This window comes from Pteropus medius, unplaced genomic scaffold (assembly GCF_902729225.1).
Source record: "Pteropus medius unplaced genomic scaffold, Ma_sr-lr_union100, whole genome shotgun sequence".
Taxonomy (NCBI): Eukaryota; Metazoa; Chordata; class Mammalia; order Chiroptera; family Pteropodidae; genus Pteropus; species Pteropus medius.
Window position 1 is genome coordinate 23,452,311 of NW_024354502.1, and position 24,213 is coordinate 23,476,523.

General features: G+C 39.4%; 2 protein-coding genes across 7 annotated transcripts in view; one reads left to right on the plus strand and one right to left on the minus strand.

Annotated features, from left to right (window-relative positions):
• Window positions 1–2,463, minus strand: part of MTDH (metadherin) — a 53,084-nt gene extending 50,621 nt beyond the window's left edge. For 5 of the 6 annotated variants that reach the window (XM_039853832.1, XM_039853830.1, XM_039853828.1 and 2 more), the window contains exon 1: window positions 1,779–2,455. In XM_039853832.1, coding sequence (XP_039709766.1) covers window positions 1,779–2,159 — 381 coding nt within the window. In that variant the 5' untranslated portion in view covers window positions 2,160–2,455. Of the gene's footprint in view, window positions 1–1,778 lie in introns of all 6 variants that reach the window. The other variant, XM_039853829.1, reaches the window with a different exon arrangement.
• LOC120595589 (translation initiation factor IF-2-like) lies at window positions 1,606–22,147 on the plus strand. The gene is made up of 4 exons (XM_039853754.1): window positions 1,606–1,792; window positions 1,836–2,531; window positions 7,558–7,810; window positions 18,835–22,147. The coding sequence occupies exons 1-3, from the start codon at window positions 1,606–1,608 to the stop codon at window positions 7,599–7,601; spliced, it is 927 nt and encodes a 308-aa protein (XP_039709688.1). The 3' UTR covers window positions 7,602–7,810; window positions 18,835–22,147.
• The last annotated feature ends 2,066 nt before the right edge of the window (window positions 22,148–24,213 follow it).

Consider the following 24,213-nt stretch of genomic DNA (forward strand, 5'->3'; position numbering starts at 1 on the left):
CTTCAGATGAGTCACCTAAGTGTTAAGATGCACTTCAGATGGGCTCTTAGAGCACCTGTCTCTTGACTCAAATCTATCTGAAATTTTAGGCATCCCAAAAAGGGCTTTGAAATTTTCACAATCCGCTTCATCCACACAGGGCTTAGACTTATTAATATATGTGGCTTATTGAAAAATATATTTTTATATTTTAGGCTTATTGAAAAATATATTTTTCAAGATCTCTTGTCCTCATCTTAAAGCCAGATTGTCTATTTTCATCATAATATTGCTTTCTAATAATCCTTGATGCTCTCTACAAATTTAAATATAGCTATATATGTTCCAAATCGGTACTATTTTCTCTTCTCTTAAGGTAGTATTCATATTGACAAAGTTGTACCCTTTCTAGTTTTTTTTTTGTATGTATCCTTCATCCTCTTAATCAGCAGGCAAAATGTGAATACTTATCTAGGCCTAATAATGAAATGCACTGTGACGTGTCAAGTCTCGAATACAGCCTTATTCTTTGTATCCTTACCAACAATACTCTCATTACTTTAGTTTGAACTCAAATCCCATTTCCTCCAATAACTTTCTTAAATCTCTCCGACAGAATTATTCTCCCACCCTCCAAACCTCAACACTGCTCATACTTCTACTGCACCTATCGGTCTATGCACTATTAGAACAATTTATGAATCTGTCTCCTACCCTAGTCTCCATGACTGATTCTACTTCCTATGTGTATACCTCCCACTGCCCACCAAACACCAGAGTGAATTTCACATAGTAGGGCCTTGGCTATGTTTACTTCATTGCACTGAAAAGCTTAATTCTGAGGATATAAAAATAGGAGCTGTTTCTAGTTCTGCACACTTGCATACTCTATTTGCTTAAATGTAAAGTATTTTTAAAAATAAATAAAACTATTAAAGACATAATGTAAGAATCAAGGGGCAATAGCAATAAAGAATGCAGAAATAAAACACGAGCCATGATAAAACGGACATGATGCTCTCTGCATTTCCACACGTGGTCCAGTAAATCGGCACCTCAATCCCTCTCTTAGCCTGCACCATTCTGCCCTGTCATCTCTTTACTCTATTTCGAAACCTCCCACACTACTTCGCTGAACTTGCCTTAGCTCTCTCACAGGGACATGTACCACAAAGTATATTAGGCAACCGGTTCCCTCCTGCCTTGCTCCTGTTCCGGCCTTCCTTGCCACATTCACAGGAATAAGAGTGGGCAACCATTTCCCTTAAACAGTTCCAACTAAAATGGAAGCGCGTCTAGACCTGGGTACCTTTAATCCTCTGTAAGCCCCAGAGCTTTTAGGTCACCGTGTTTTCTCCAGAGGCTACCGTTTCAACGTGTCTTGATCTAGACATGTCTTCCAGGCGCAGTCCTTCCGTAACTTCCTACCACCACCTTAAGGTCCCATTACTCATGCTCCTTACCCCGTAGGCCTCAACGAGAGTTGGTATATTATTCCGGTGGTCAAGGTTCCCGAAAATGGGTTGACCTCTAGGCACTTTTATTTAAACAGTCCCCAGACCGTCTAACTTCCTTCCTCGAAACTGATCCTACACTTCCCGAGTTCACACCATTCCCCCGAGTATCATGTCCACTGATCACCTCTTCCACCTGGGGAGTTCTGCGTCCCGGATCTCGACTAACCTCACTCTTTTCCTTTTCCATTCTCGAACGGGGGGACAAGGCTCGGCCACCCGCTCGATCGACAGTCTCCACGCCGGCCCCTCGCCCTACTCTACTGCCGCTCCTCCCCTACTCACTTTGGGCTTCTCAGGTAACTTCTTGCGGTTCTTCTTCTTCTGCTCCTCACTCCTGAGATTCTTCAGCAGGGCTAGGTCGTCAGGGGCCGGGGCCGGCGCGGCTGCCGCCTCCTCCCGCTTTCGAGGTGGGCTCCTCCGCTTCTTGCGGGCGCCGGCGCAAGCCGCGGCCCAGCCGTAGCCCAGCAGGAAGAGCAGCAGCAGCCCGAGGGCGCCCGTGCCCACCAGAATCACCCAGCCCGGGTACCGCTTCGGCTCCAGCCCCAGGTCGAGGCCCAGCTCGGTGCGCAGAAAGCCTAGGCCGACAGAAAGCATTTCCCGCAGCCGGGCCGAGCCCTCCTCGGCCTGCTGGGCCAACTCGTCCTGCCAGCTCCGTGCAGCCATCTTCCCTCCCGTCAGAGGGAGCGATGACGCTGAGCAGAGACGCCGTGGAAGTCAAGGGAAGCAAGGAAGGGCCGGGCCGACGGCCTCAGGCCGAGCTCATCGCGGCCGCCCCTCGCGCAGAAGCCGGGGATCGGCCGCTGCCGTCGCCAGGAGGAGAGGGGGCTTCCAGTTCCCCCTCGTCAGCCTCACTCCGCTGCCGCCAGGAGGAGGGGGACAGCGGGAGGGAGTGTCTCCAGTGGCGGCCGCTAAGCGGCGTCTCGGCGCCAGCGCCAAGGCCCACTGTCCTCCCTCGGCGGAACAATGGCGGCTCCAGCCGGGATCCGAGCGGCGCGCGGGGACGCTCGTGGAGGGCCGCGGATCACGTGGGAGCCGGTGGGCGGGGCGGGGCGGGGCGTCACGTGGGCGAGGACCGGGCTGGGTGGGAACCGTTGGGGTGAGGCCGCGGCTATTGCGGTTGGCTATGACCCTTTCGGGCCTGGTGGAGGAGCGGAACCTGTGACTCTTGACTCCGTTCGGGAGGCTGGGAAGGGTTAACTGGAGGAACCTCCGCGGGGTGGCTGGTGGCCCGAAGCTGGGAGACGTGGCGCTTCGAATGAGTCCAAGGGAGGGGATTCTGTGGAACCTGAGGGCGGGGTGGGGACAGGAGTGGAGTGAAGAGTGAGGAACCGGGTCACGGGGTCTAGGTCAAAGTCTCCATAGTAGGAGTAGGTTTTCTTCATTCTATTTCTGGGAGTAGTGTTGGAACGAAAGCGGCTTTTTTCCCTGGGTCACGGATTCGCTCGAAGCTTCCAGAGTGGACTCAGCTGAGTCTGAGGCTGGGCACTCTTCTTCCGAGGCCTAGATTTAATTCACAAAATAGGTTATTTCTCTTCAGGGCCAACTAACACAGATTGCGTGCCTCTTATTCGCTCGCCTGGCTAGGGCGCGTTTGTGTTGTTTTGCTCATTCATCCTTGCTTTCGCAGTTGTTACTACCCAGAATTCAGAAATTGGAAATTCCGTGGGCGGCACTATTTTCCTACTAATTTGTAGCTTTGATAAGAAATAAGAGAAGCACATTAGATTGTGTTTACATGTAGAGGTAGCTTCCTCCTTGCACTTAAAGCATTTCTACAAGACCACAAAATGAATTTGAAAAAATTCTATTTTTATATGCTGTTGACCATCTCCGGGTATTGTAAGTAAATGAATTACCTTTTCAGATTTTAATTACTAAGACGATGGGCACTGCCTTAGTGTTTTAAAATTCCATTTGCTATAAGGAAACTCAGTGTTTTATCGTTAAATGATAATTAGCATGTAAGCAAGTGTCAAGTGAGCTAAATACAGGCTTTCTTAAAGAATATAAGGGGTAAGACTAAGAAAACTAAATGCCAAAAACGTATTAAAGAGTGCTTTGACCTACTTTGCAACAATGTTGTTATGCATGTTGTGATTAAAGATTGGAAGGGAGTTTTGTAAATAATAAGTAATAAATTGCTAAACTTTATGCAGACTTACAGTTAAAACCAGTGTAAATTACAAGGCCCAAAACTTAAATGACATCAGGATCTGCTTTAACTCTAAAAGGCTCAGAATTCTATATTTATGAAAATAGGTTTGTAATCCTATGTTTATGTTTTGTTAACAGACATGAAGGTGATAACGTTTCTAAGTATTATTGCTTATTCTAGGTTAACACCTGTGGATTTACTATCATACAATAACATCAGGGTTTGCTTGTTCCATTGGCAGCCTAGCAAGTGTTATGTAAAATCAAATCACCTTTTTTTCCCATGACTGTCTTTTAACCTTAAAAATAAAATATATGTTCACTGTGTTTGATAATACAGATATAATCATTTTTCATATATACCTTTCTAGTAATTTTTACCCATTCATATTTTAAAAACAAAAGTGGGGTGATACACTATTTACTGTTTTACATTTAACATGGTCATGAACATTCATGTCCATAATAAATTGATAAAGTCCATCTGATAAAGCTCACAGGAACACATCTGTAGTCCCACAAGTTAGGTTCACTAACTTGCAGCAGAATGAAGTTTAAAGCAATACTTTAGAAGACTAGAAGCAAAGCAGACTGTTTGAAGGAGTTAATATTTTATCAGATATGGCCCTACTCTTATAACTTCATTTAACCTTAATTACTTCCTTAAAGGCCCATCTCCAATTATAGTCACATTGTGGGGCAGGGCTTCAACATATGAATTTCTTTTGATGGGGAGGGGATGGACAGCAAACGTTCAGTCCATCACAGTGCAGTAAGCTTCAACTCAAGTAGTATCTTTGAGGGCTGAAGACAGAAAAATGTTGACTTCTGTCTTCAAAGTATAGACTATTGCCATTTTAAACTTCTGGGTTACAAGCTTATACATCTATGAGGGTGGTTTTACAGTAAAACAGGGAACTACAGTTGAGAGGGCCAAGAATTTGGAGATATGGTCAGGAAAGGGTAATCCTCAATAAATATAGTAAGAATTAGTAAACAATGAAATTATCTGCAGAAGTATCCTTAGCTGAAAGATAGTTTATAAATGTGTGTTGAAAGTGCCAAGATATTTTCGGGTCTCTATAAAAGATGAGAAGATATGATAAGAACCTTATTTTAGTTTTAGTGTAAAACTAAAAACTGGTTAGGGCATGAGGATAGGGGCCAGGGAAAGCAGAGACGACTGAACATGATAACAAAAGTGAAAGTTGTATATTCATTCAGTGGAATGCCCTGCAGCAATAAACATTATCAAAGGATATTTACATTCTGATACCATGTGTGTAAAGTTAAAAAAAACAAGTTATAGATAAAAATGTAAAACCATACATGGGAATAATGAATACCAAATTCTAGGTAGTGGTTATTCCTAGGAAGAGCAAGAGAAAAATGGGATTAGAATGAAGTATATGAGGGGTTACACATGTATAATGTTGTATCTGTTAAACTAGGACATGGGTACAAGAATACTCCTTATCTCTATTTTTTGTACGCCTGAAATGCTTTGTAATTAACTAGGTGACAAAAATTAAATGATATAAACAATAGTTTGCACAGAAGCTAGACAAAATAATGGAGGCTCCCCTGACTACAGAAATGCTGGGTTGCTATACTCATATAACCAGTAAGATGTATGGGACCATCTTAGCTCAGCAGGCATCCCCTAAGATCATTTAACCCCTTTTGCTCTGATTTCATGCTTAGCACACCACACCCAGGTTGTAATGTGGCATCTTATGCAGACTTACTACATAAGAGAGAATGAGTTGAAGAGCTTACTTAAGTGCTCTAATCCTCTTAGCAGTAATATTTGTTCGAGTAAATCATGTATTTTCAATGGAGCAATATTGCCCTCACGGGGATGAAAATTATTGTTTTTTTCTGGGGGGGAACCTATTTTAGTGTATAAAATACTGATATAATACATGCACAGGTATACAATATATCTGTGACATTAAAATTTTCTGTGACAATTAGGAAAAAATATCCTGAAAGGCCCTTAGAAGGGTGACAATGAAAAAATGGTTGAGAAATACTGTTGTAGAAGAAGAAGTTGATGCTCTGTGTTTGGTTATTCAATCTCCTTAGGTCGTTTATTCAATTTTTTCACTGGACTTTTATTAAATCCCAACTCTTTGCTTTAAATGCATGCTATTTGTCCTCAAAAACTTCAGAACATAGTGAAGACAATGAATTCTTTCTTAAGTAGCCTTAATAGAAGAGAATATTGCTATACTAAGTTGATTTACCATGGGGATTGTACTGGATGCTGCAATGTACCTTCCAGATCCCCCCTCAATAATGAAGGAATTATTCCCCAGCTCTGGGAGGATTACCAGAAGACATCCCTTAAGTGTCAGGCTTTGGGGGAGATTACTGAGGAAAATTTCCTTAGCCAAGTTTATATCTCCTTCTAGGGATAGCCTCTACCCAATGACTCATCAGCCTGGGGGTGTAAAGTCTGGCTTTCTTGCCCCAAGTTGGGACAATTTTTTAAAAGACTATCCCAGCACCAGAGCACTCCTTGGGCTTGGCTGAGAACTACTGGTGCTGTATCTCAGCCCAATTCTCACGCTGCCCAGGCCTACTTCCTTCTCTGTCCACTGGCATTGGTTCTGAGAGTACTTCTTTATATGCTAATCTATCTCAAAGTCTACTTTCCAGAAAACCCAGCCTGTAACAGGGATGATGAGGTATTTATCAAGGAAGGAGAGATTATTTCTGCATAGGGTAGCAGAACACTTTAAAGAAATATGTTTAGGGTAAATCTTGAAGGATGAGTAGAATGTTGCTAAGAAAAGAAAGCAGAGAGTGGAGAGGAATTTCCAGCAAAAAATGGGGACCAGCAAAAGTGAAGGCTTGGGACATGAGAGAACATGGTATATGTCTGGAATATAGTGGGTACCGTTCTGTGACTAATGATAAAGTCCTTAAGGTTTTGATGAGGAACTGAAGAAGAAGGAATTGTCAAACATGTCTTCCTAGGTTTCTCACTTCCAATTGAACAGATGGTGGTGCCATTCACTGAAATGGGGGATATTGGGAAAGAACTAAGTTTGACAAGCCAAGATTACTAACTTGGTATTATACACATTGTTTTCGTGGAGTCCAAAATATTCAGATGAAGATATCAAATAAGCAGGTAGATACATGGATATGGACTCCAGAAGAGAGATGAAAGTTGGAGGTACCTCTTGGTTTCCTTGCTCCAATTATACTTTTTATTCCTCAATCATTTGTTACTTCTCCTACAAGCCCCTTGTACTTGCTCTTCCCTGGGCATGGAATTCATTAACTTGCTTTTTTTGATTAATTCCTGCTCAGTCTTCACATCTAATATGAAAAACATTTTTCTCCCAGAGGCTGTGCCCAACCACCAGATCAGGTCACTTCCTCATGTTACATATTTTCAGAGCACCATGAATTTTCATAATACTTGTCAAAATGCAATTTCACATTTATTCATATAATTATTTTCTCTCACCTCCTGGCTATAATTTCCGTGAGAACAGGAACTGTTCTGGTTTTGCTCATTGTTGAACTACATCTTGTACCTAGCATAATACCTAGCACATGGTATATGCTCAGAATATTTTTCAAAGAATAGTTGATGTTAATGTTAATATGAATTAAAAAAAAAAATCCAGATAGCTATTTACACATGGTGCAAAGACACATTGCTAATTGAAGTCATCAGTATTTTATGGAGGAAAGACTCTAAGATGCCCCCCAGTTATCCTTATGTAATCCCATCCCCTTGAGCATGGGCGAGAACTGTGACTTGATTTTAACCAATAGAATATGGCAAAGGGTGATAGGATGTCACTTCTGTGCTTACATGACTTAAGATTATAGTTTCCATCTTGCTAGTAGACTCTTTTTTTTTCTCTTTCTGGCTTTGGTGAAGCAAGTTCCCCATACAGCAAGAAACCAAGGGTGGCCTTCTACTGACTAGCAGCTAATAAGAAAGCAAGACCCTCAGTCTGATAATCCAGAAAGAACTGAATCTGGCCAACAACTACATGAGTTTGGAAAGAGAACCTTTGCTGGTTGAGCATCAGATGAGGCTCCATGCCTGGCCAACACCTTCTGAGGGACCTTAAAGCAGAGCAGCCAGTTAAGCCATCTCCATATTCTGGATCCACAGAAACTGTGACATGGTAAATATGTGTTCTTTTTAAGCTACTAAATTTGTGGTAATATTGTTATATAGCAATAGATAACTAATTTTGAGATTTTTGGTACCTGGTAGTGGAGTGCTGCTGTAATAAATACCTAAAAATGTGGGAGTAGCTTTGAAACCAAGCAGAAGTCAGAGGCTGGAAGAATTTTGAGGAGCCAGATAAAGCCAAATAACCTTGAATAGACTGTGAGTAGAAACATGGACTTGAAAGACACTTCCAGTGAGGCTTAAAGGGAAATGGGTAGCATGGTTTTGGAAACTAGAGGAAGGGACATCTTTGTTATGTAATGGTAGAAAACTTAGCCAAATGTCTCCTGCAATTATATGGAAAGCAGAACATGTAAGTAATGAACTTAGATATATAGTTATGGAAATTTTCAGGCAAGAGTGTTGCCTGAAATACTGAGAAGAGGTTTCTTTATGGTAAAATGTGAGAGGGAAGAGAGAAATAAATTAAGAGAAGAACTATTAAACAAAAGAAGCTAGGACTTGATGATTTTGAAAATTCTCAATCTCTTCAGGTGAGAAAAGATGCTAAAACTAAGAAATGGCTACCAAGAATTGACTGGAAAAGTGGCACAGAGAAAAAGCTGAGAGTGTAACTACACAATCTTTTGTTAAAGCCTCAGAAATATCAAAGGATTAGAATATACAGTCACACAAAGGAGACTTGAGAGAGATTAAAGGCGTGCCTTGAGGAACATCTCAGTTAAACCGTAGATCTTCTAGGAAGTTTAGGGCATTGTTCCTCAGCAAAATCAGCAGGGGCACTGTAATGGCCTGCTGAAATGTGAAAGGGTTAAAGAATAATTAAAACCTGAAACTGGACAAAGGAAGTCCATAACTTAGGCCTAGTTTCTGGAACCCCTAACCACACTCTGTTAATCATGAAACTTGTAACAATGAGCTCATACGCTAACTGCCAATTTTAGCCTGTGTAACCCTGCTTGCTTGCGTGGCATGAAAAATAATCAATTGTATATAAGCTGAAAATTACTATTTGGCCATTGCCCATGGGAACACCGACTATTGTCCATGGGAACATAGGCGGTCACCCATAGGAACATAACATTCTGACACAAGCTTTCTGCTTCTGTACTTCCCGCTTGCACACCTGGCCAGTGGGTTGACAGGTAGTGAATAAGAGAAAGATGGACCTTTGTGTTTAAGACAGAATGAGGAATGGGATTTGGGGCTTAAAAACCTTGTATCTTGGCATTTCGAGGCTGCTCCTTTGCAAGGACAGCCGCCGGCTAATAAACTGTCTCCTGGTTAAGAGCACTCAAGTTGGGTCTGGTTATTCTGGACACAACAGGCACAAAGTGGAGAAGCTCTTACCTAGAAGAGATTTTTAGATGGGGCTTTTGTCCAATGAAACGAACCCCAGTGAAATTCTCAGAAAGCTCACAAAGGTTTAGAGAATATTATATAACCACAAACACTGCCAGTTTGAACTGAAAGGGATAGAGTAGAAAGAAGCCGTTGTATTTACAAAATTCTACTGGCAGGAGACAGGTAGACAAAACTATTCAAGATGCAAAAAGAAGGTTCAGACATAGAACCAAGAGTCCAGGTGGTGAAGTCAAGACCCACAGAGAATTATTCCTAGACCTTGAAACCTTGTCCAAGAACTTCTAACATTTGTTGAGCTGTATTTCAGAATTGCTGTAACCATTGATGTACCTCCCATTCTTCCCCCTTCGAATAGGATGTCTATAGCTGTTTTCCTTTGCCTATCACACCATTGTCTATTGAGTGTCTAGGAGGAAGAAAACTTGTCTCTTTAGTTTAAGAATTCCCACAAATTAAAAAGAATTGTGCCCCTGGAGATATGCTTAATGAAACTACGGGCATAGCTCAGAGATGGTGCTTGTTTGGTTCCACACCACCACGATAAAGCTAGTGTAGCAATAAAGTTAGTCATAATCATCTGGCTGCTAATGGAGAATCTTTCCTTCAGTTGGTAAAAAATACAACAGCTTTTGGTTAAGATGGCAGAGTAGGTCAATGCTGTGCTTGCCTCTCACAACCACATCAAAATTGCAACTAAAATTGAGAACAGTCACCATTGGAGTCACCACCTGAAGTCTAGCTGAACAAAAGTCCTACAACTGGGGACATACAGAATAGGCTACCTTGAGACAGAATGCAGAACAAGGTGGTCCCATGTCCCCATGTGGCAGTTGAGAATCAGAACAGATATCTAGGCTGCAGAGGTCCCCTGGAAGAGCAAGAGGTCCCAGCTCCACACTAGATTCCCCAGACCAGTGTTCTGGTGTCGGAAAGAGACACAATTTCTGGTTGTGAAATCCAGTGGAGATTGCGGCTGAATGAGACAGAAGGCAGCTGAGTCCTAGATGTTTCTCTTAAAAGGCCCACCCACAGAGTTACTTGCTCTGAGCTCTAGAGCTGGGGAGCACCAGGGACTTATGGAGAGGAACTGAATTGTCTGGCCTCAGGGTAAGGGCTAGAGGGCCAGCCTTCTCCCAGGCAAAAGTGCGGGCAGAGGGCATTGTCCCTTTATTGAGCCCTCCCCCACCCAGCTATCAGATGCAGGTGGCCACCATATCTGAATGTCCATCAACCTAGCAAACACTGGTCATCCTACCCTGGTGATTCTCTGAGACCACACCCCACTCAACTCGTGGGCTCATCCAAGCTGCTTCCAGTGGATTTTTCATACAAATGGCCTATCTTGGCTCAGACCGCAAGACTTTCCCCATATCTCTCAAAGGTTTGCAAAACCAAAACATAGCATTTGGCTTCAGCGTGCCCTGTACATCTTGCTGAGCAGCTCTAAGGCCAGCACTCAGGGCAGCTATATTGTCTGTGGCTTGGCCTCTCATGGCACATCCAAGCCCAGCATGGGTGGAAATCATCTGTGATTGCTTCGTGACTCATGCCAGTTGGCTATAGCAGGTATAGGCTGTAGCTAAACTTGGTCTGTGGCAGGGCCCCTCTGAGAGGCCCCCAACTGCATACTCAATGGCTGGCTTCTGATTGAGCCAGAGTACCACCTGGGGCCACATCCAAGGACGACACACCCAAAGGGCAGACTGGGCTGGCATCAGAGCCCTGCTAAAGCAAATCCTGCTCCATAGGGTCAGCCCCTGCACAACAGCAACTCCACTGTAGTCACAGCCAGTTCTCTCAATAAATCAGCCTGAGGGTCGATCCCTCCCATTGATGTGCAAACAACAACCAAGGCTCAATTAAAACAGGAAGGCACACACAACCCATACAAGGGACACATCTGGAGCACCCAGCTCAGGTGACCATGGAGACTGTGTTACTGGGCCTCACAGGAAACCTACTACATAAGGTCACGCTACTAAGACAAGGAAACATAGCAGACATACCTAATACATAGAAACAAACACAGGGAGACAGCCAAAATGGGGAGACAAACATGTCTCACGTGAAAGAACAGAACAAAGCTCCAGAAAAAGAACGAAAAATGGAGACTAGCAATCTACCAGATACAGAGTTCAAAACATTGGCTCAGTGAACTTAGAGGAAGAGTAGATGAACTCAATAAGAACTTCAAAAAAGAGATATAAAACATAAAAAAGAACCAGCTAGAAATGAAGAATACAATAACCGAAATGAAGACTACCTTAGGAGGAACCAACAGTAATTTAGATGAAGCAGAGGATCAAATTAGTGATTTAGAATATAAGTTAGCAGAAAACACCCAATGAAAATAACAAGAAAAAAGAATCCAAAAAAAAAATGAGGATAGTTTAAGGGGCCTCTAGGACAGCATCAGGTATACCAACATTCACATCACAGGGGTACCTGAATGAGAAGAGAGAGCAAGGAATTAAAAGCCTAATTCAATAAGTAATGTTGGAAAACTTCCTTAATCTGGTGGAAGAAATAGACATACAATCCAGGAAGTGCAGAGTCCCAAATAAGATGAACAGAAAGAGGCCCACACCAAAACACGTCATAATTAAAATGCTAAAAGGTTAAAGAGAAAGAATCTTAAAAACAGCAAGAGAAAAGCAGTTACCTACAGGTGAGCTCTCATAAGACTGTCAGCTGGTTTCTCAACAGAAACCTTGCAGGCTAGAAGGGATTGGCATAAAATATTCAAAGTGATGAAAAGCAAGGACCTACGACTAAGATTACACTACCAGCAAAGCTATTATTTAGACTTGAAGGACAGACAAAGAGCTTCCCAGACAAGAAAAAGCTAGAGTTCATCATCACCAAACCAGTATTACAGGAAATGTTAGACTTCTTTAAGAAGAAAAAAAAGAAAAAAAAATTATGAATAATAAAATGGCAATAACTACATATATATCAACTATTACTTTAAATGTAAGTGGATTAAATGCTCCAATCAAAAGATAGGGTGGCTGAGTGGATAAGAAAACAAGACCCTTACATATGCTGCCTACAAGAGACTCACTTCAGATTGAAAGATATGCATAGCTCGAAAGTAAAGGAATGGAAAAAGATATTTCATGAAAATGGAAACAAACAAATGAACTAGGATAGCAATACTTATACTAGACAAAATAGACTTTAAAGCAAAGGCTATGACAAAGGACAAAGAAGGACCCAGTTATGCCACTTCTGGGCATTTATATGAAGAAAAGCAATATACTACTTTGAAGGGACATGTGCGTCCATATGTTCACTGCAGCTTTATTTACCATAGCCAAGATATGGAGGTAACCTAGGTGTCCATCAGTGAATGAATGGATAAAGAAGAGGTGGTACATATACACTGGAATGCTACTCAGCCATAAAAAAGAATGAAATTTTGCCATCACAACAATATGGACAGACCTAGAGGGTATTGTGCTGAGTGAAGTCAGACAGAAAAAGACAAATGTCATGTGATTTCATTTACATGTGGAAGCTAAAGAACAAAATAAACAAACAAAAACAGAAACAAACTCATAGATACAGAGAACATTTTTATGGTTGTCAGATGGGGAGGGGATTGGGAGTGGTGCAGAAGGGGAAGGGATTAAAAAGTACAAATTCGTATTTACGAAATAGTTACGGGGATGTAAAGTAGAGCGTAAGAAATTTAATAATACTGTAATAACTATAGTGTCAAAAGGGTAGTAGATTTATCAGGGTGATCACTTTGTAAGTTATGTAAGTTATGTCTAATCACTATGTTTTACACCTGAATCTAACATAATACATTATGCCAACTGTTATTTAAAAATTAAAAATTATTTTTAAAAAACACAATATCTGTGAAGTACAATAAAGTGAAGCAAAATAAAACTAAGTATGCCTGTAAATCTAAGGAGCTTCCTCTGCACCTGGACCTGATTTAGAAGATGATATTCTAGACTGTGAGCAGATACTATAATAGGATCAAGCTCTTGAGGGCCTTAGGAGAGGATGAATATCATTTACAAGTGGAAATGATGTTAATCATTGCGGACCAGAGGGCAGACTATGATAGGCATTTCCAAGAAGATCCTTCTGGTATATATGGCTTTGTGTAATCCCAAACCCTTAATTAACTTGCTTTTAAGAACAAATAGACCCTCAGCATTGAGGGAATATCACTTCTGTGATCTGATTACAGGGGATTTTGACTTCCATCTGTATAGCAGACTTTCTCCTGCTTGATGGCTTTGATAAAGCAAGTTGCCATGTTGGAAAGGCTTGTGTGGCAAGACACTGAGGGTAGCTTCTCAATAGTCGGTTGAGAATTGCAGTCTTCAGTCCAGCAATCTAAAAGGAACCGAATCCTGCCAACAACGTCAGTGAGCTTGTGTTAGTGAACTCAAGGGGTTCGTTTTGCCTGCATGCGTCAAAGCCAAAAGAGACGTGGACAGGAGTTTGCAGCAAAGAAAGTATTGGTTTATTTAAGGAAATAGTGCCAAGCATGGAGACACAGGTGAGCTATCACTCAAAGACTTGGCTTCTTGATAGCCTCTAGGGAATCAGTTATATAGGAGAAAACTCATTAGTCATGATAGCTAAGGGAGTGTGGGTCATGGGCTCTACTGATTGGTTGGGGCTAGGGTAAGAGGCATTTGATCGTCGCATCATGTCCTGATGCCAGTCACTGTGTCGTTTTGTCTGGTTTCAATAGAATGCTGTAGGGTCTTCAGCCTTCATGGGTGTGGAGCTGCAAGATGTTATCTTTAGTTTGACCAAGACTGTTTCTGTGGTCATCAGACCTGAGGCTTTGTTCCTAAGACTGTTTGATGCTTACCTAAGGGTTTAATGATTAGGGAAGTAGTCATGCAGTATGCAGAAGGATAAGGAAAATGAAGAAGCAAGTGAGCCCAAGTCCAGTGTGAATCAAGGAGAAAGAGAAGAGAAAAAAGTCATTTTAAAGAAGTAAAGATTTGCATGGTCATACTTGTAAGCAAATTCTTCCTCTATTGAGCCTTCGGATGAGACCCTAGCCTTGGCTCATGCCTTGATTGCAGCCTTGTGAGAGACCTTTAGAAGACCCGGTTAAACTGTCCCTTGACTTCTAATTTACAGAAACTGAGATAATACATTGTGAGTTGCTGAATTTATGGTAATTTGTTACATAGCAATAGAATGAATATACTTATTATATTGCCAAAATTGGAAAAGATGGGCAAAACTGTGTTTGCAATTCTGAGGGGGAACAGACATTCTCATATAGTGTTGGTGAGAGTAAATTGGTACACAAATTGCCTTTTTGAAGGCAATTTGACAATGTAAATTTTTTAAAAATCAAAAGTTCAAAAGAGGAATATTTATTGATCTAGCAAAGTCCATTACTAGGAATTTGTCCAAAAAAATAATTGGATAAATTCACAAAAGTGAAATCACTTAACCATTACATTGTGGTTTGCTATCTCAAAAAATTGGAAGCAACATAAAGAGGTGATTATTTGGATACACTGTGATGTATACAAGAATAGGAATATTATGCAGCCATTAAGAATATGATATATATCTATGAATGTCAATTATTAACTTACATGAAAAGCCATACTGGTAAGTAAAAAAAAAGGCAGGTTACAAAATAACATACTTAGTGTTAGTTCATTGAAATTGTGGACTAGGTATATGTGTATACATGAATAGACATCTGAAAAGATATTTCTGAAAATCTTTATACTAGTCTACAATAGCTACATATAGGAACTAGGATTTGGGAGTGGTTTTTTTTTTTTACTTTTTTCTATATACTCTTTTGAATTCTTTGAATATTTTATATGAAAATACATTATCTTTTCAATCAGAATTTTCCCTTTGTTGAAACTTTACCTACAGAGTGACTGTGCAGCACATCCTATAAACATCCTCAAAAATCATCGAAACACAATGGTGCAGCTTTACCTATATGCCCAGGGAAGCTGCTGAGTGTTGGTGACATTTTAAAATTGAACAGTGACTAATAATGCAAGTGGGATATAAACTTTGAATTATACAAAATCATTTATTGTCTGTACCAGGTAAAGCTAAAATAGTGGGAACTGTTTTGTATGTTACACATTTGGGCTTCATACATGAGCCGGGTCATAGAAGGAATCTGGTCAGAGGCCAACTTCTGTCTTCTGAAATATTCTTTTCTTCCTTCTTCCTAAAATAAGTTTTTATTCATCTTTTAAAAATTGGAAAGAAGCGTATTATTGACCCATAGAAAAATTTCTCTCAAGAGCATTTGGGGGTAACATATATTTGTTAGTATAATTTACATTTAAAATGCCTCCCTGAGAAATGTTTCCAAAGGGCTGTAATATTTATTTGTTTTGTTTTTCATTGAGGCCCACTTTGCTGAATAATGTCACCAATAAATTTTAAGATACACTAATCCATGTCATTTATTAATATAACCATGGCTTCTAAGGTTCCAGTTACATTTTAAGATGTATTTCTGAACCCGTGAAACCTTTAAGAGGAGAACCTTAGAAGATGATACGAGCCCTGCAGGAGAAGAGAAAAAAATAATACCTCAAAACTCATTTGAGAACTAATGCCTGTAAAAATGAGTAGCTATTCTGAGCAGAAAAGAAAGAAACAGGTGCCCTTGCTGGGAAAGACCAGTGTTTATGTAAATTAGTAACCTCAGAAGCTTATAATTCTAACCACAAAATTAGTGATAGTGTAATCTGAAAAAATGAACTTTGGCAATAAGTTTAGTACTCTTGTGGCCTTGCTGTATCTAATGTATCTTAGATTTGATAAATTACTTAAATTTAATGGGTACGCATGCACATGCTCTCTCGCTCGCTCTCTGTCTCTCTCGCTTAGAATACAGTGCAAGTGAATTTTAAGTATGAGATGTAGTTACTATTTGGAGAAATTCCTTTTGTCAATGCTGTGACTCTTAATTCTGTTGAGACTTTTTATGAATATATGTGAGAACTTTGATCGCTTCAATGTAAATCTATCACCTTTACCAAAAAAGGACATTTTGTATACATAACATCTTTTTGTGATAAATATGTTAGGACATTTTTTGTCTTGGAAAAATAAAAATAAAAACAAAAAAACTATAATATAGAATACTAATTAATTGAGAATAATATTTCATAGCTGTATTTAGTTTTAGCCAGGACAGTTATCAGTATCCTACCCTTCTCCTGTGAGCAGCAAATGAAATCAAATGAATTATCAAATGTATGTAAAAATGTGAACAGATGCAAATTTATCAAGCAAACAATTAGTTTATATTTATGATTCCTGTTCCTAAGAGGTTATTTAGTTCCCTATGTGCACTCTGCCTGTAATTAGAGTAAGAAAATCCCCATCAGTGCTTCAGCTATAGCCTCCTCTTCCAGATAGACTTTCGTCACTGTCAGGAAGATCTAAAAGAGAGGTTAACTAACTTTGCCCACAGTTATGATTTTAAAAATAATGAAGTTCTTTAATAGACAATAGGGTATATTGGTGATGAGGAATAACATGAGCAAAGGCTTGGGGTAGACCGAAGTGTGTGTCTTTAGAGAATTTTACTTCACTGGACCTGAGGACTGGTATTAGAGAACACTGCCTGTCTAGTGGGCGCAAGAGTGACAGCTTAGGCTGCTGTAACAGAACGCTGCAGACTGGGTGGCTTAAACAACAGAAGTTTATTTTCTCACAGTTGTGACTGGAAGTCTAAGATCAAGTAGCTGGCAGGGTTGGTTTCTTCTAAGGGCCCTCTCCTTGGCGTGTAGACAGCCGCCTTCTCACTGTCTTGAAATGGCATTTCTTCTGTGGAGAGAAAGAGAGAGGTCTCTGGTGTCTCTTCCTCTTCTTATAAGGACACCAGTCTTACTGGATTAGGCCCTATTCTTATGGCTTCATTTAACCTCAATTACTTCCTTAAAGGCTATATTTTAAAATATATTCACATGGAGGGTTAGGTCTTCAATACACAAATTGTATAGGGGACACAGTTCAGTTCATAACACAGGATAAGATCTAAGGCTGTTCTATAGAGTCCTTGAGGACAAGAATATCATAAAAATGACTTGTTAGCCTCCCTTGCAAGAACGTAGGTTCCAAGGGGTTAGGAAGAGTGTCTGACTTGTGCACTGTGGTACCCATAGCACTTACAGCAGTGTTTAGTAGTATAAATATTTGTTTAACTAATGAATTAATGAATGTAATGATTGGATAGTGGGATAGAAGAGAGGCTATTTCAATGGCCTGAGATGTGAAGTACCAAGTGCCTAAACTTAGTGGTGGTAGAAATAAAGTGAAAGGGTGATAACAAGTTACAATAAACAGTGACAATAAGAAAGTGGGATAAAGGGGAGGAAAGACATTCTGTGATGGAGTAACATGGTGATCACTATTCCATTAGTGAAAACAGAAGTTGAGAGAGCTTAATTTATTCCTATGAATTCTCATTTTGAAATGAGATGCCACACAGGACTTATTCATAGTTTGTGAAACTGAAAGTCCACATAGCTTCTTCCAGATGCTCCCTAAGGCTTTCTGAAAGCCACGTGACTTTTTTTAAAGCAAAATTTAGAGCTTCTGTTTTCTGAATTACCACTCTCACCCAATTTGGGTAGCCCAAAGAGGATTAGAAAGACGACTACACACACACACACACACACACACACACACACACACACACACACACACACACACACATTCCTTCTCCTCTTCTAATAATATACTCTACTTTTACTGTCTTTTATTTGTTTGTAGCCAGCTACAAACAGAAATTATGGTTATATTGGGCATTGCTTCTAGGCACTAGAGCTCTATTTCAAAATCATTTCTCTTTTTCTGACTGCTTCCTTGTCTTTATAATTCTAAGAGAAATGACTAAAACTTTCTCACTTCTCAAGCTGAGTTATTTATGAGTGGAAATCTGCATCTAATAACGATCTACTTTCTGCAATTGCTTGTAGTTACAACGATCTCAGTTTATATCAGAAACTTTTGAACATGTGTATTATTTCTTCTGAACAAACTATTTTTAGCCAGCTTGAAAAGTGAAACTCAAAAGTTTGTTAAATATAGATTTACAGTAATTTTTACATCTGCTAATAAGATTTAACAATAGAAAATTGTTTTTCATGAATAATTGGGCTGCCTTTTTCTAGCTTATGTCTTAGTTGCTCCAAAAAGAACCTAGTTCATTGTTTAGGTGCAAGTTCTTTATGAGGAGAGAGCATTGTGCAAAACCTTGAAAATGAGGTTTGTTCATTGGATTTGGATTTTTATAATTAGCCAATAAAATGTTCATTTTGAACAATTGCATGTTAATGCCCATAATTTTTAGCAAATTTATCATCCCTCTTTGTACAGAAATGTGTATAATTCTTTGAATGTATTATTGCTCCTTGACTTAAATATTCTATAACTAGTGAAAATGAAATAGCGATTAGTAACCCAAAGGATACATTCTAAATGTAATACAATTAAAATTGAAATTGTAGGGTGTAATAATTAAGATATAGATTAAGCTGCTTTAACAATACAGTATTTTCTCACTGATTCATTTCTTACATAAATATTAATAGGCTCCTTCCATCCTGTGGTTCCACCATTGTCCCTAAAATATTAACCTCATCTGCTTGGTCTTAGATGGCTTGTCATCGAGTTCCAGGCACCAAGATGGGAGAAGGAGTAGAAGAAAAAGACACATCTTTCACTTAAGGGACACAACCAAGAAACCGCATCTGTCATTTCTGCTCACATTTTATTGGCCAGAACTTAGTCATATGGCCATCCTTAGCTACAAGGGAGGCTGGGAAACATGCCCAGCTAAAACTTGGGATTTTCTTTCTCAAGAAAATATGAGAAGATGGATACGGCATGCCAAAAGTTGTGACTCTTCAGTCTCAAATGAGTGCTCATTAGACAAAGCTAGTTGACTGTGGGTTCAACTGTGAAGGAAAACACAAAAGGAAAATTATGCGTTATTAGCAAAATGTTGAAAATATGTTGTCAAAAACCAAGTTTAAAAGATGAGTATAATTTACTATTTTATGTCTTTTGGGTTTCAGCAATGGAAGTCTTTTTATAATTTGCTAGTCCATTGTTTGACTTTCAATGATTTGTCCTTTGACTTTATTTAAAGTAACATACTTTGTATGAAAACAACCTGTAATGAAATTTCTGGCTTGTCCTTTTTTCTAAATTCTATTGTGTTAGTGTTAGATGCTTTGAGTGGCCACATTTTCAGTTAAGAGTATAGTGTGGTGAGTTTTGCTAGACAGCTTCTCTGTTGAACCATAGAAAGTACTGTGACTTTGTGCACAGCGAAGACTCTGTTGTCAGGCATCATCACTGTCCACCTTAACCACAGCTCCTCTGGAGGGAGGCAGCGTTCTCCAGTATCCTGGCCAGCACTCTGCTGCAGCTCCGTCAGCCTGCCTGGGAAGAGCAAAAGAATGTAGCCTGAGGGCAAGTGGAGTACCACTGCCCCAGCCTAGGTCCAAGTGGACTAGAGAAAAAGATGATTGGAAAGGTCAAGGAGAAGAGTCACATGATACTTCTCTGCTCAGTTTCTTTTGCAATCACGGGAACCTCAGCAGGTGGTGAGAGAGTGACCAAGGTGGCCATCTCCTTCAACACCAGAGCAGCTATGGCTTGGGCTGTTTAATACCAGACCCATACTAAGTAACCATACCCTTGGTCTTCCAAGTCTCACCGAGACATATATTTCGTGTAGTAGTCTACTACAGCCAATAGGGACCTCTGACAGATGGGGTGTCATAGCTTCTTTCTGGCTCCAGTAGCGTGAATTTTCTGCCATTGAAGGTATTCCTTTACGTTAAACAAAAAGAGAAGACATTATCTCTGAAAGCCACAGTCTCTTATATTCTCTGGGAGAGAAGGGAGTGGCATGTTGTATTCCTAGGCTTCTTTAGCTCATGACCATTTATAATTGACCTGTTTGTCTGATTAACTGGTTGCCACAACAGGAGTAAAAGAGGTTGGATTAAGTATGTCTGCAACCTGACAGTCTGAATGGCTAGGGGTGGTTTGGAGGCTGTTAAGCTAAGCAGGGGAGGGCCTGGGTGTCGTATTGCACAGAGGTGAGTACTTGGTGACTGTGCACCAGAAAAATAGAAGTGGCACACAAGTTTAATCCAGTGAAACATTTTCCAAGGCTGTGCCTACTCTGGCTTCTACACATGCATTATTATGGTGATCCATAAGGTCTGGTGGTTTCATATGTTACATGTTTTTTCCTCCTAAGATTCATGATTTTTTTCAGCTAGTTATCTTATTGCATTTTCAAAAATATGATCTTTAAATAGATACATTATGATGAATTATGAATTTAGGTTATAACTTTTATACTATAGTGAGTATGGACAAGAGTAAGCATTTGATGAGCTCAGTGTATCTCTACGAGAGACCCATAGCTTATGAATAGTGTGGAACTTTAATGATATATCTTTATCTAACCTAAGCAAGTTAAAAAACCCACCTGTGTTTCTTTATATATAAATATTTTTAGAAGCCTTCATGATATTAAAGATAGTTCCTTTAATAATGTAATATAAATGGAAAATGCACTGGACCTGGATTTAGAGGTCCTAGGTTGTTGTCGCAGGTCCTGCTGAAATGATTTTGTTCTGTTTTTAACCAATTGGATACCTGGTTAATAATTTAAAGTGAGAAATGCACCTTCGCCATAATCAGAACATTCATACTTATTGACCAATGGTCTAATCTCAGTATCAGGGTGTTTGAATATAGGTATATTATTTCTGATGTACATATTTATGATTTTAGTTTATCTTTTATAATATTAGATGTTTGAATAAGATAACCTTTAAGGTTCCTTTTAATTCTAAAAATTCGTATTGCATTGGTATGTATCACAGAAAAGAGAAGCTTCACATAGAACTTAGAAAGTAAGTGAGCTCAGTGCCTGGCATGGAGATAAGCACTTAATATACATTATTTTATTTATTCCTCACAATTTACAAGGTAGGTATTGTCATCATCCCCTTTTTACAGATGAAAAAACTGAGACCTTGAAAGCATTCAAAAACTTGCTCAGTATCCTACAACTGGTGAGTGGTAGAATCGAGATTTTGAACACAGGTCTATGGGATTCCAGAGTTTGGGGGCTTAAGTCTATATCTTTTAATTATCACACAGTAGCAGTTTTGAGGAATGTTTTACTACCCAAGAGCAATAAAGTCTGACAATGATTTTTACTTCTTAACAAATTATGTAGCTGCAATATTTCTCTAGATATTTTCAGTTCATACATTATCACACATTTATAAGATTTGAAAATAAGAAGGGTAAAGAGACCTCTGAATCCAAATGGCAAAATAAAGCCAGATTAAATAATCTTCCTCTAAATCTAATGAAATGGATAGTAGTAGTGGGGGGAAAAAAGACAACGATTCATGAATGGCATTCAAATAAAGAGGAACGACTTTACATCATAAACCTAAAAAAGCGATGACCAAGGAGAGTGACAGAAGCTTTGGTGTAGCTCTCTCCTTCACGCCAACTCCACAGGAATAGTACTGAGACCTCTGATACTTTTTATTAATGTCTTCCAATTTGGACAGAAGCAGTCTGAGGGAGTGAGGAGGTAGCCCTGGGAAAATTAAAATGCTGCACATCCCTATAGGGCCTTTATAGAGGCAGGAAGGGCCTCTATGGCTTCTCATCCGCTAGGTCCCTGTGGAGAGTAGGATGAGAGGGATGTACTCATGGCAGGGTGGGGTAGGCACTGGTTCAAGATATTTCACTGGACTTCAAAGGAGAAATCAGAGGCTCTTCCCTCAAAACCTAACCTCCCCTCTACCCTCACTGCCGCCCTCAGGCTGAAGATAAGTGGATTGAAAGCAACTCCAACACATTAACACAAATGGGGCAGACAGCCTGGTCCTAAATAAAGTGGAAGCATTATGTTGGACCAGATGAGAAACCAGGACAGAGCTTGTTAATGGAAAATGAAAAGAAATGGTGTGAGAAGTAAGCAAGCACATTAGCTCAAGAAGAAGGAGAAAGAAAAGAATTAGATGAAAAAGAAAAAAAGAAATAACATGGTATAAAAAAACATGTTTAAAGAGGGAGAATGGGTTTTAAAATAATAAACATATACCTTCTCCAACAAATAAGATTCCTTGAGTATGAGATGACTTTATAATACTATTTTAACTATTATAAAGATGACTTTATAATACTAATACTTTAAAGTATGAGATGACTTTATAATACTATTATTCTATAAAACTAAAGTTCAAAACTGAGATAATAAAAAAACAGAATGAAATAAACAGGGAAATTTTGGAGCTAAGGAAATTAGTTGAAATCCCAAAGAACACCATTATAAATCAAATAATTTAGGAAGAGCAAGGAACAGGATAGACGATGGTTGAAAATAAAACTAGTAGCATGGAGGAAATGCTTACAATAATCAATGAATGCAGAGAAAATGGACAAAGATCAAAATATGTAGAACAGAGACCATCCAACACAGACAACAAATTAAATAGGAAAAGTATCTGGATATGTAATAAAAGAAACTTTCCTTGAATTAAACAAACCAAATCCTTAGGTACAAGGGTATATTGTATACTAGAATAAAATTGATACAGTACAATAAACATCAAGACATACTTTGGTTAAGTTACTGACATTCAAAGATAAGAAAATAAAGCTTTAGCTATTCAATAAGAAAAAGTAAGTCACCTATAAGGAGGAAAATAGGTTTGTGTTAGACTCCTAGCAATATTCAGAGCCAGAAAGCAATAGTGCAATATTTACAAACTTCTGAGCACAAGAAAGTGTGACCTGGCCAAATAATTATTTGAGAGAAAGTCAACAAGCAGGCTTTCTCAGACATGGTAAAAGAAAAAAACCACAGGGAAAGTAGTATTTAGAATCTAATATGTAAGAGATGTAAAATCTGTGAGCCCTTCTTGAATTGAAAAAAAAAATTAACATGGAAATCCAGCCAAAGACATGAATGAAGGTCAAGAATTTAGAAGTGGTAAAAACAACAAAAAACAACAAAAAACAAACAAACCTGGATATGAGCACTGGATCTATTTTTAAAAAGAACAAAGACTACAAAACTAGGAGTATTACAATTACAGAACACAATGTGATGGTTTATAATCTGGCAAAGTAAAATGTAATACAATGAAAAATGAAATGGAGAATAGTGTAGGTAGGAGAATAGCAAGTGTTTCACGTCATCTTTCATAGAGAATCAATTCATGCTGTCTAAAATTAAACCACATAGTTAAAAAAAATAAAAGAGTAGCAGCATTTGCAAGCCTTTGATGATTTTTATAATCTCTGCTTAACCTGAGAGCCAGGAAGGCAAGCCAGCATATGTGTGCCAGATTCTCCTGCAGCTGTGTTTTGAATTTTGTAAGGCCAGTTCAGTGTTTTTAAGTATTTTAAAGTCTGAGTGTTATTAGGTGGGGGTGGATGGGGGGTGAACTTGCTAGTTAACCCCTATTTTCCACTTTCTTATTTCAGCTCTACCTACACTATTTCGGGGCCTGCCTGGCCCTGCCTTTGGAGGACTCATTAGGAACCAAAATTTCCCGTGGTGAAGTTTGATAATTCCTAGAGTAAGGTGAAATAATTTATCCATAGGTACATTCCTCTCATTTGTTTTGTAAAACATATTTTTCCATGGCATAACAAATAGTATTTTCCCACACTATAATGACAGAAATCTGTCTCCTGGCAAATGTAGGCACCATTGCCTCACCTTTCTCAACAAGGCTGTGTGACCAGGGCTTTAACTTCAGTGCAATCATGAGTGATACACAGAGAGTGATTTTCATGAAAGATTCCTTGCACCATGTAGAAACAGTCCAAGAAAGCTTCTTCTCATGTGGTGTCTTATTCTATTTAAAGCCTTGAGAAATTAGCTGCTGTCACCTCCTAGCTATTTCTTTGGCTCAATTTTAACTTTTATTCCTTTAAATAAACTATGGATTGGGACTGAACCAGAGCCAGAAG

What these genes read in the sequence shown, in the direction of transcription:
- LOC120595589 (XM_039853754.1), top strand. Translation starts at nt 1,606, where the DNA reads ATGTCCACTGATCACCTCTTCCACCTGGGGAGTTCTGCGTCCCGGATC. An exon ending in ACTCACTTTGGGCTTCTCAG is followed by an intron (nt 1,793 to 1,835) that starts GTAACTTCTTGC and finishes CTCACTCCTGAG; the next exon opens with ATTCTTCAGCAGGGCTAGGT. An exon ending in CGCGGATCACGTGGGAGCCG is followed by an intron (nt 2,532 to 7,557) that starts GTGGGCGGGGCG and finishes GCTTTGGTGAAG; the next exon opens with CAAGTTCCCCATACAGCAAG.